Source organism: Rhizoctonia solani, chromosome 16 (genome assembly GCF_016906535.1).
Source record: "Rhizoctonia solani chromosome 16, complete sequence".
Taxonomy (NCBI): domain Eukaryota; kingdom Fungi; phylum Basidiomycota; class Agaricomycetes; order Cantharellales; family Ceratobasidiaceae; genus Rhizoctonia; species Rhizoctonia solani.
The window spans coordinates 1,864,646-1,876,649 of record NC_057385.1 but is presented as its reverse complement, the minus strand read 5'-3'; the positions used below and the strand labels follow the sequence as shown (position 1 = coordinate 1,876,649).

Sequence of the window (12,004 nt, the reverse complement as noted above, 5' to 3'; positions counted from 1 at the left end):
ACCACATTATGGCTGTTGTTTAGTCTGTTCACCTGAGCGACGGGGTGAGGTGTCGTGAATATTATCGCTGGTCGTGGTGCGAGAGGGAGTAACACGTGTGGCCATCGGAGATGGGCTGGAGTCGTGAATTCAGCAGTCGCAGGCGACTCTTCAGTAGAATTCTTTTCCATGGCCTCAGCGGACTATTACTCGTTTTAACAGGGGTAGGGGCGGCAGATACTATAGTTCTAACAGGGGTGTTTACTGTTGTTGTCGTCCACCTTTCGAGGGAGTGCTAGGCCGTTCCTCGTTTATGGGTGTGGTGGTGTCGGACTCGGAGTCCTGGGGAACGTCATCTCGGGTAAAGGTGACGGCAACCTCACGTCCAATGACGGCACACCACTGGCCAGCCTCCTTGGGGGCAGAGCAGGCGCCTCAACCGATCCTGCGCGCGCAGGCAGTGGTGGTGGCGGACCATTCCCGATGACTGTCGTGCCTTCTTGCTGTTGCGGTCGGTCTGGGTTCAGAGCGGCTGCGCGTGAGGATGGATGAATTGATTTTCCGGGTCTTGGTGGCAAACGCGGTGCAAAGTCGACTTCCGGAAGCGTTGGGGAAAAGTTGAGCGGTGCATCCCCTACGCGGACTGTGGTATGCGAAGAGCCGTAGTCGATTTTTGCAGGAGCTTCGCCAACTGGCTCAGGTGGCAGTTCTCGAACAACTAGGACAGAATTGGGGCAGGATCTTGCTCTTTTTCTTTCTCCTTCTCCTTCCCTGATTTTCCCGCCTCTTTCTCTGTTTCTTTTTCTTTTTCTTTCTCGTCGTGGTAAAAGTCCTGTGACTCATGGATAGATGGTTTGGCCGAATGTCCAGATATCGACCCTGCCTTTTCGCCCTTTTCTGGTCCTACCGGAATGGCGTTTAAGACCGCATAATCCGGGAGTTCGTCTCCGCCGGATGTGGCGTTTGCGTAGAAGAACATGCTCGAGGCAGGCGAGACACCTTCGATCCGAGTGTGCGCATTCTCATCAAATAACATAGGTGCTGTTTGGTGATTCAGAATCAATTGAGATCTTGGGAGCAAGTTGAGCCGTACCATAATTAATGAGATCTTCCATCACGGTATCTTTCATAGTCCCCACGTTCAGTAGATCCGAGCTTCCTTTTGGGATCTCGTCTTCGCCAAAAATCACTCCACTGAACACGATCGATAGATTGCGTGCATCCATCCTAAATGCAAGTTCAAAAATATGCAACACCACGAATTAAAACAGGTACACTTATTCTTCTGGGACCGAGCGGCGACTCTTGCTAGGTGCTCAATAACACCCGCATTGTCGACTGGTGTACACCCGGTAGTCGTCGTAGCTTCCCACGAAGCATCATAAACCCATTCTTGATGTGTTCGCCTGTGTAACTGAGTTAGCACTACTGGCCAGTACGGATAGATAGGTGTGGGACGTACTGCGTCCTGCGGAATGCTGAAGTCGTTCTGCGAGCGGAAACTTGAACAATGGTTCAGGGAGTTCACGAAGATATCGCTAAACGTAAAATAAAATAAAATAAACAATAATCCAGCCAAGATAAGAGATGACCCACTTTGAGCAACGAGGCAATGCAGAATACGTCAATCGTCTTCTCAAACTCAAAGTTTGCCTCGTCTCTTTCGATCCGGTGGATAAGCTGCAGAGACAATCGTCATAAGAACTCCTTTTCTTTACGAGATAAGAGAAACTCGTGTGCTCACATCCTGAACGACCGCTTGCCTCCCTGAGATCTGGACATCACTCAAGGCGTTAGGAGTAATAACTAGGGGCATGAACTTAGTCCACAACTCACGCGATAGATTCCTTCCGAATCCAGACCTGCGGGATCGTTTAAATGATTACACTAAATCGGGCTCTCGTGCACTTACCTCGTTCATCCACGGCTTGGACAGCTTTGGCAACCAACCCTGGGACGGCCCCATCTTCCAAATTACGCGCGGCTGCATAATCCAACAACGAAAACCCAAAGATTAGGTCTAATGAGTCGCCGTAGGTGTAATTTTGGTATAACGTTCGTTTGGGCAAGACGCGCGAGATGTGCTCTGGGATGAGTTGATGTGCCGCTAAAACCTCGCGTTCGGGGCTAACTTGTGAGACAATGGATTGAGATTGGGTTGCGAATTGGGTATTTGTTGTGGCTGTTGCACTGTTTTAAATGTAAGCGGCAGATACTGCAAGGGGGAAAATCGATATACATGAGTGTATCGGTGTATCGTTGGAGCACCTTGGTAACTTCAAGTGATAAATCGACCATGAAGGTTTCCAGGCTCTGTTGAGGATAATATCAGACTTGTATACAACTCAAGTTGAGACTACACACTGTGAACCCAGCTCGAATGACATTCCCTCTCCATCGTCGCAGAGTTTCGAGTTTGTAGACAACGTGTCGGTACTCTTTATCTGTTTGCAAATTAGCCCCATAATACTCAAAATGGCGATCACAGAGATGCATACCAGCTTCTTCTGCCTCCCTGCGTGCTCTGACGTTCCTCAGCGCAGCATTTCCCCTCTCTGAACCCTCACGTAGTGAACCCCCAACGTCACGTTTGCCATCCAGGAACGATTTCAATTGGTTCAACCCTTTCTTGCCTACAAATAACCAAGAGTTGGCACGGATGGCAAAAATGACAGGAGTAGGGTAGTAACGTACTGTGCTGTGTGAAATCCTGAATCGCAGCTCGCGGGCCTGCCTGGGGAGGAGGGGACCTCGCCCGATCGAGACCTTCACCCCGCGACGTAACGTTCACCAAGCCTGTAGAGCTCGTGGCGGCAGCGGGATTAGGAGCCGGGTGGGTGTGGTTGCCCTCGGGCGAGTGCAAATTGGCATAGGACGGCGGAGGGGAGAATGCCTCCTGGCTAGGGGAAAACAAGGGGCGGCCGAGGTCGACAGAGTTGCTGGATGCGTGTGCATTGAGTGGCATGGGCATCGCAGGGGCCATGCGTGATTCCTCGGCCTCTTGACATTTGCGACGGTATTGCTTCTGAGCACGCGGGAGCTGGTTCTCTGCGCAGTCTGTGTAGGCACTTTGAGATTCTTTCATATCTTCATGAATCCGTTGGCGTGTGCGTTCTTGAGTGTCCTGTATTGTATGTATTAGCAAGCGTAGAGGTATTGAGCGACAATCTGACCCGAAGTTCACGCAAGGGTCGGATCACATCCGTGTTGACGGCGGTACAGAATGCGGTTCGGGATTGGATCTCTGTTGGTCGCGTGAGTGAAGTATTGAATCTCAATAACAAAGCTCATACCTCTGTCAAGGCTCTCGCGGACCTCTCGCCAGGCCGCACGCGCCTGGCTATACTCCATACCTATCTCCAGGGCTGTATCTTGCTGTTTCATGCGTTTGTACAGTGCCTTGAGCTCCTCGATGCTACTGAAAGTAAGCGCTAGTTTATGGGTGTGTTTATAGTCCTTACTATTGGCCCTCTATTCGGATTCTGGAGAAAGATTAACACAAGCCAGGATGCACTATAGTTACATACCGCTCCGAAAAGAAGAAGAGGTATCCAGACTTGAGGACAGAGAGGTGGCGGTCGAAATGAGGAACAGGACCTGTTTTCTGTGTCAGCACGTTCTCGTGTTGAGTGGTATATACTAGCCATTGCGTGCGTCGAGCTGGGGATTATCCAGACTGGGACGAGCAGACATGGCTGATGTTTGTCAATGCGCGCTGGGGCGGTCAGGGTTACGCTACAGGTTCCACTGAGCAGAACCCTTGAGGGACCCTGAGTTAAATCCACGTGATACAGTCGCACGGGGAGTTGACCATCACAAGTCATGTCCAACGAAGAGCAGCGCATGCGTCGGATGCGCCGGATGGCCTATTTTGCCTCTGAGTCGGGGATGCCCGAATATGGGAGTCCAAGCAGCTCGGTGTCAAGTCTATCGAGTAAGTGCTGATTAAGCAAAGTGTATGTTGTGCTGAGATGTATTACCTAGGCACTGGTGATGTCGTCTTTTCTTCGCCAGCATTGGCTGCCACTCGGGAGAACGAAGTAGTTGACTTGGACGATGACGGAGGAGTATTTAGCTGGCCTGCAGTCGAGTCGCCAGCTGCCCACGTTCTGATGCACCCGGGCCAGCGCACGAGGATTCGCAACAACCAGTCATCACCAGCTCCGATTACTCCATCACAAGCCGCTCTAACTGCCGGTGACCGATGGCGACATGTGCTTGCAATTGCCGTAAATAGAGAATCTGAACAAGCAAACGATCCAAGCACCTCATTGGCCCGCCGTATCGCCGCCCGAGACGCCCTGCGCCAGTCACAATCCCAGTCTCAGTCTTCAAACACATCCACAGAGCCAACCTATCCCACCGCACGGCTTGTCTCTCGCACCACCATCCCGTTACTGAACCGAACCTCCTGCGGATCTCAGACGGTTGGCAACCACACGCGAGGCCGAGCGACAATTACATTACCGTGATTGGCATCGTTTGGGTCTATTGGATCCCTCTACCTCTTCGGTCGCTGGCTCAGACAGTGCAGGAATAACCCCTGGCCGCCTTATTCCCACTTCATCATATGCCCGTCGACGCCCCAGACTGCCATCGCTCTTGGACCCCAATGGCGACGAAGAGGACGACGTATCCGAGTTATCTCGTGTGAGTAATAGTTTACTTGGCTGTAACAAGCGCCCACATCACAGCTCTTGTATCTGCTTCCAGCTCCACCGCCGTATGTCTCCCAGTGCGGTCGCCGACATTCCGCCAGACCGGGAACATGTCTCGACTGCGCGATGGCTCGAGTACGAACGACGCCTTATCCGGTCTCGTATTTGGTTCAGCGGTCAAAGTAAGCCCACTTTGTTATTGTCCATGCTGCACTGCTCATTTCAGATTTCATGATACTAACAAACTCTGATTCAGACCCCAATGACCCTAACGGTGAGGATGAAGACACCCCAGCAGCGCGCAGCAGGTACTGGAATGCACGTCCGAGCTCCGGCACCGATAATTTGCTTTCACTAGCCAGTAAGTACCCTCATCCCCAAATCCCATTTCGGACAAAAGAAGTACTCGGTCACTAGTGGAAGTCTCACCTTTCTTTCCGCCATCTTGTTTGTTTATCAGCCGAGATATTGGCCCTCCTAACACGCCTTCAATCTTCTGCAGCTGCCGAGCGACATGCCCAGCGTAGTCCGACACCCGCTACACCCCCCGGCTTGGGCATATTCGATTCCGAGAATAGCCACACGGCAAACCCCGAGCCACGCAGTGTCTCAACCAAACCAGACCCACTGCCAACGCCCTTGGAGAGCATGCTTCTACCTACATCAAAGCAGAGGTTCATGGCCGCTCTTAGGACAGCCCATAACTCTTAGGCCTCACTCACATTCTTAATCCAACAGTGTTACGCTCTTTTCTTCCAATCTTCCAATAATCTCAAACTTGGCCATCTATATGCGCTTTTCTCTATGCTCTTGCTATCTTCTCGCACAATCCCTGTCTTGCCTTGCATATCCACACACGATGTTCATCTTGGTTCATGCTTTCAATCTGTAGATGCCGGGTTGAGGTTTATAATATGCATATTGTTTTCCATCCTTTGTTTGAGGTTTTGTGTAAAACCTTGGCGGAGTATTCTCCAGATGAAATGTACTTTCTCATCCGACTGTATATTCACTGCAGTAATAACGTTGATGACCGAAACGGATCGGCCACCCAGCTTACTAATCTTCATCTCGTCCATATGGACGACTCTCTGCCGCTAAAGCGTCCATAAAATCTCTTCTTCCCTGGCTCTTGCTCTCTCAACCCCCACTCATCATGGCAAGTTCACCTCGTCCCCCTACTGTGTCTTGACTAAAATTTCGCCCATCAAGACATATACAACAACACCCGAAGGCGCCGTTGTCATATCCTACAAAACACTGACTACCGCTCCCGAATCCCTCGCACCCGCCATTGAACGTGCATTCGGGTCCGACCCGGACTGCCTTGGGATCTTGGTTGTCACAGATCTCCCGGTCGAGTATCCAGCTAAAAGGGAACGGCTACTACGACTCGCATCGGCATTTGCGGCGCTTCCTGAAGATGTGAGGGAGAAGTACAGCGACGAGTCGACTCGGTATAGTTTTGGATGGAGCTGGGGGAAGGAGATTATGAACGGCAAGCCGGGTGAGCGTGTCTCGCTTGATTACGGTCGTAAAATTCGATTGTATTGGTTCTTACATTTGAGGCCAGACACACTCAAAGGGTCGTACTATGCCAATCCAGTAGTCGACGATCCAAATGTCGATCCGCAAGAAAAGGTTGCGCACCCAGAGTATACGGAAAGAACATTTGGCCCGACAGAGACGAACGTGGAGTCGAAGGGTTTGAAGAAGCGTTCAAGGATCTCGGACGGTATGATGTGCTAAATTATCTTGAGTGATATGTAATTAAACCGGGTGGGGAATGATGGGTAGATTCGTTTTTGGTGTGGGGTGTCAGGTGGCGGGTGCTTGCCAGTCATTTGGTAAGCGAAAGAGGCCCAGCAGACGGGTGGCAAACACTTAGCCAGCACAGTTTCGCAACATTTATCCGACCTATCGGTTTCGCTACAAGAGCTTATAGCTAATGGGCACACAAGCAAAGCTCGTGAGTGTATCGGCTGACCTATAGCGCCAAATTCTCATAATTCCCCTTAGGTCTCCTCCACTACTTCCCTCCAACTGCCGAGAACCCGCTTCCGGCAGAAGACGAGCCCATCGACTCATGGTGCGGGTTCCATCTCGACCACTCGATGCTCACCGGCCTTTGCTCTGCCATCTACTTGAATCAACCCGACTCTAAAATCGTTCCCCCTCCATCCTCACAATCAGGTTTGTACATACGTACTAGGGGCGGAAACCTCGTCAAAGTATCTATTCCTCCCGATGCGCTTGCGTTCCAGACGGGCGAGGCCCTCGAACTCGCCACGGCTGGACGACTCCGTGCTACACCTCATTGTGTGCGTGTAGGCGCCGGTCCGGGAGCGGAAAATGTCTCAAGAGAAACGTTCGCGCTGTGAGCTTTATTCTTCTTTTGGAAAACTCGTATATTGATTGACAATGTGGGGTTTAGGTTCATGCAGCCCGATACCAAGCAGGTACTCAGTGAGAAAGATACATTTGGTAGTTTCTCTCAGCGCGTGTTTGCCGAGCATTATGATGCACCCGTGCCTGCTGCCGCATGACCTTGTGGTTCAACCATGCAATGGATTAAATGAAATAAATTTTCATGATTTATACTACATAGGGGAATCTATAGAATCTTTACCAGGGCTGTTGTGGACCCCAGCTGAGCACGAGTGAAGTCTTAGGGTGGGTTAATCACCGTACTGTGGCTTGCAGTCCAGAAAGTAGCGCGGGCTGTCGGCTGTCGAATCGAGTTTGCCATCACATCTCTTCGAACTCTTCTCTACTTGCCTGGCCGACACGTTGTAGGTCATATCGATATCAGTATCAGTCAGCATAAGCTCCACAGTCACTTGGATGGTCGGCAAGGCCAGTAACCTGGGTCACTTTGAATGATAAAAAGACACGCTTCGTAAATAGCAAGAGTAGTAAGACACTTTACACACAGTAAACTCGAGAGCAGACACAGGGCAAGGGGCATATCATTTGAACAAGCTCAGGGCTTGGTAGAACGTGGTCGGGACCGCATAGAAAAAGGCTTGCCGGGACAACAGCGTAAGCATCTTTAGCCAGGCAAAGAAACTGCAAGACATTCGACCAGTGCACAGAGAATCAATTTGTTTGCCGAAGCGCGCTTCAGTACCCAGAGGCCTCTCTTCGCGCAGGTGGAGGACCAGAGCGGCTGGAACTAGGCATCGGCGGCCCTGAAGAATAACTTGAAGGATAGCCGCTGTAACCAGAGGCATAGCGTTGGTCAGGTGGGTACCTACTATGTCCAGGTGATGTCGAACGGCGCCTGGTGGTAGCAATGTGTCAAACCGCATGTCGCACAAATTCCAAGGATCTTACCTGTAAGGTGGATGTGACGAACGATACTCCGCGGGTGGTGGCGGGTAGTCTCGGCTACTAAGGTTTGGCATCAGCGTGGCCCCCTCCCAATAAACGAGCAACAAGAATAGTACCTGGCTCGGTCATAGTCATCACGGCGTGCTGGCGCTGGCGCAGGGGGATATCCAGGAGGGTATGGAGCCCGACCGCGGTCTACAGCACCGCCATAACTCCGGTAGGCCACATCTCGAGGAGGCGGGGGCATTGATTCGTAGTGAGAATAGTAAGCGCGGTCGTCGCGGTAAGGTGCTGGTGCGATTCTTCGGTATTCGTCATCGCGACCACCCCGAGGAGGTTGTTGCGGGTATGGCTCACGAGTGTCTCTTGCAGGCGGTCCTCTGTAATCACGAGGTGGTGGTGGTGCATAGTAATCCATATACCTATCGCGACTAGCAGCATATCGAGCATATTCGTCTCCACGGTATGGAGGGTAGTCCCGAGCATATGGTGGAGGGTGATGATAGTCTTTTCGGTCAGCACGATCATCGCGCCCCTTGTACCTATTGGCCGAGTTAAGTTTCGGATCTTGCGGGAAACGCTCTTTTACCAACCCCGGCACTACATTGTGAGGGCATTCCCTACCACAGCGTTAAATTTTGGAGCTTCTTCGAAGATCAAAGCGTAACATACCTTGCCCAGTGCCCATGTGTTCCGCACTTGAAGCAAGCACCAGGTTCACCTACATACTTGGCTGTTCGACCGCCGCCGTGGGACAACTCAACCCGAATCTTGTTCCCCATGAAGTAACCTTCATGGTATTTTGCCACACTCTCCTCAGCGGCTTCACGAGAGTCGAATTCCTACCAAAAAGGTATATCATTGAAACAAACAAGAGCAACTACAGAATGCCTACCACAAAGCCATATCCAAGCCTGTAATGCCGTAAGTCAGTGACAAAGCTGGTGAAAGAGCGCTCCCAGACACATACTTGAGCTCAATCGATACAATCGTTCCGATTTTTCCAAAGCAAGCCTGTAGATCCTCTTGTCGGGTTTGTTCAGGCAAGCCACCAATGTAGACCTTGTTAGGCTGGAGGGCGAGTATACGAGTAAAGTACCGGAAAAACACAGCAACAAGTGTGAGCTCAACCAGTTTCAAGAAACCAACACAGCTAGCCTAGACCGAGGGTAGCTTAAGAGTAGATCGACAAGCACCTTTATTTGTTTGTCTCCTCGTTTCTGAGAGTGACTGTCATTGCCGCTGTGCTCAGAGGATGGAGCTGGGGGGTTGTCGTCAGCATGTTGAACCGGGCCAGAATCTCCATTGGAAGCGCCGTTCGTGTGTGCAGGTTCGCCGGACATGGGTGTTTTTCTCTGTCGCCGTTAATATGGTCTCTACCGTTGCGAGCAGGCGATGATACAGCGGTGGCAGGTGGTGAGGACATGAGCGCTCACGTCAAGAAGTGATGCAGGTGCGATTCTGCTGAGAAATCTGATACTGTAGCGCCACGCCACCTGAGAACAAACAAACAAGCCTCAAGAAACACACCACCAGGGTTGAAAATTGAAACGAGCTCCTAACTTTATTCAATTCTAGGTCGATAAATAGCCAAGTCTGAAGCTAATTAACATACAACTGCTTCAACTTGCCAACACTCACAATTTTTCTGAGCTATTTTCTCCTGTTGCACATAATTACTCTTTTGAGGCGCATTGAACATCCACTGCTCTGCGTAAGGACATACGCTACACCATAATATCCTCAGTTCAAGTCATATAAATCACGTAGAGTATGCCCAGAACTCGTCGATATCTTAAAAATAGCAGAGTTACCCGTGGCTTTCAGATTTAATTTGATTAATTTGGTACGTGTATGCGTCTGTTGAGATCGACCTTAGCCCCGAGATCTTTCCCGATCTGGGTTCACCAGAAGAGTGACGTCATTGTCATATTGTGCACTATATGTGAGATTATTTTTGAAAAATATGTAAAACCCCCGGGGCGATGAGGTTACATTTCAAGCATCTTTCACCTAACTCAGCTTTGCATTTCACTTGATCAGACTTCTAGACAATAAACATTGGTTTGATAGGTTGAAACAAGTGGCCGGAGATGAGGGGGTGACGCATATAATCACAATAACCAAGATGTAACCTGGGACAGGCGATAAAGTCTCTTCGGCAATTGCAATGTTTAAATCAGGAGATTGCTGGTTAAACATCGTTACTGTGTATTATGAATTTGGACAGCGTCCGCATAAGCTTCGAGAGAACCACACGGGCGCCCGAAAAGTATAGGAAATTCACACCACGTCCAGATTTTGCCACATGCCTGGACGCAGAATCATAAAACCTGCACCTCGATAGCATACAGAGGCGAGCTGGGATATTAATTCGCGGAAAACTGATCGGACTTTGCCAGCACTCCGCATACAAAGCGTCGTTCTGGCGTCCAGAGAATCCGGATTTTGAGGGTCCACGGCCGTGTCACTTTAGTGTGCTGGTGCACAAGTTGAGCATGAAACGAAGTCTTCTACGGCCTTTATCATAATCACGTCAATTAATCGGGTAAGCTGAGTGTAGAATACGAACCTTATTAAGCGCTTGCCCAATTCAACCATGTACGCATACAACCACCCAATACAGCCACTTCGTATAATTCCCGGTCCGGTTAACATAAGACACACCCAATTATTACACGATTCTTGACAACCATCTCGAACCCTCGGCCAAATCGGTTCACCGTACCCAATTCGCGGCCCTACATTCCCTCCTTCCCTTAGTGGACCACCCAAACTTTGCCTAATCCAGCCGCAACCCATCAATCCCAGAGTCATCCTTTCAACACTCGAGAAATCACGCGGTACCGCAAAATGAGCGGGCTCGAAAATAGCAAGCCAAGGACAAAAATCCATCCGTTTATGAAACTCTAGATCTTTAGATGCGATTTTTATTCTATCTAATTCTAATCCCCTCTAATTGCAATCTCAAACTCGGCAAACCACAGCACCCTGCTCCATTTCGGCCGTGTTCGCGTAGACCGAACCCCACGCGCGCAAGCAATAAAAAAATCACACAGCTTAGAACGACGTGCGCGTAGCCACGTGCCTGTCCAATCCACAAATGGATTCTCTGTGGCAGGGCAGAAAATCCGGGGAGGGGGGGCGGTGACCTGATGGCGAATGAAGATCAACTTTTTATAATTGCCCGGACCACAAGTTGGACAGACACAGACACAGGAGCCGCAGAGTGTGACGCACGGTGGTCACGCATACGAGTTGAAGACGCCCGACAACATCGGCTTATCTGAACAGGGACGACGATCGACGCAGATGGACCTGCCAAGCGGTTGGGTTTCCTCCCAGGCACGGAACATCATGCGTGTGTGTAAATTTATGAACAATGCATTCGCGGAGGTTGCTTAGTCTGGGCGCTTGTAATTGGCCAGGCTTGTCAACCGGGGGGTGAAAAAAGAACTACAGATGAGAGTGAACGTTGTCAAAGCACTTACTTTACCGAGCCCGGGAATCCAGCAGCCGCTGGGTTATTAGGTACTTGAGAGCCATTTTTGAATTTGCCCCAACCTTGATGAAGCGCGGCCTCGCAGTGTGCAGTGCCGTGCAAGGTAAACCGAACACTTTTTACGCAACAAAGATAATCTGATTAGTATCGCAGGATTTACACTTTTTCAGAGTCCATCAGCTCGCTGAAAGGGACAGAGGGTAGGCTGATGAGACTTGGCGCGCTCAACAAAGTTAGACCATGGCGCCTAAGAGTCTCTATCGTAACCGGTTTTCGTTATTCTAGTGCATGTCCAAGTAAATGCGTCGGTAAGTGGCGCTCATGATCAACTGAATAACTCCCTGAGACTGACCGAGGGTCGAGGCACAGATGCACGTCAAGATAGACCAAAGTTGAAGCTTTTGACGCGCATGAAATGGTTGCTTCCGCATGGTACCACTGGACCAAGTTCATCACTGCCTTTCTAGAAGTAACCCGAGGCTAATGGACTTTCTTCTTCAAGAAATGGAACATATAGGCGGAACAAAGACAC

The 12,004-nt window shown here is 50.3% G+C and overlaps 3 protein-coding genes across 3 annotated transcripts; 1 reads left to right on the top strand and 2 right to left on the bottom strand.

Annotated features, from left to right (window-relative positions):
- Positions 1-290: 290 nt before the first annotated feature.
- RhiXN_01838 (Rho GTPase-activating protein 27) lies at positions 291-3,626 on the bottom strand (the record flags this gene model as incomplete). Its single annotated transcript, XM_043321657.1, has 18 exons — positions 291-771; positions 819-1,020; positions 1,073-1,206; positions 1,257-1,371; positions 1,442-1,517; positions 1,576-1,659; positions 1,724-1,753; positions 1,816-1,841; positions 1,892-2,169; positions 2,219-2,292; positions 2,344-2,423; positions 2,478-2,612; positions 2,674-3,103; positions 3,153-3,223; positions 3,273-3,394; positions 3,441-3,461; positions 3,507-3,576; positions 3,620-3,626. 18 exons carry the CDS (start codon positions 3,624-3,626, stop codon positions 291-293), a joined length of 2,436 nt encoding a protein of 811 aa, XP_043187480.1.
- Positions 3,627-3,801: 175 nt separating this feature from the next.
- Positions 3,802-7,183, top strand: RhiXN_01837 (2OG-Fe(II) oxygenase family protein; the record flags this gene model as incomplete). The annotated part of the gene is made up of 10 exons (XM_043321656.1): positions 3,802-3,913; positions 3,964-4,447; positions 4,509-4,629; positions 4,693-4,819; positions 4,894-4,998; positions 5,098-5,311; positions 5,741-6,372; positions 6,583-6,606; positions 6,657-7,014; positions 7,072-7,183. 10 exons carry the CDS (start codon positions 3,802-3,804, stop codon positions 7,181-7,183), a joined length of 2,289 nt encoding a protein of 762 aa, XP_043187479.1.
- A 577-nt stretch (positions 7,184-7,760) lies between these two features.
- RhiXN_01836 (RNA recognition motif protein) lies at positions 7,761-9,313 on the bottom strand (the record flags this gene model as incomplete). Its single annotated transcript, XM_043321655.1, has 8 exons — positions 7,761-7,920; positions 7,974-8,030; positions 8,087-8,512; positions 8,564-8,590; positions 8,643-8,812; positions 8,866-8,884; positions 8,941-9,041; positions 9,167-9,313. 8 exons carry the CDS (start codon positions 9,311-9,313, stop codon positions 7,761-7,763), a joined length of 1,107 nt encoding a protein of 368 aa, XP_043187478.1.
- Positions 9,314-12,004: the final 2,691 nt, after the last annotated feature.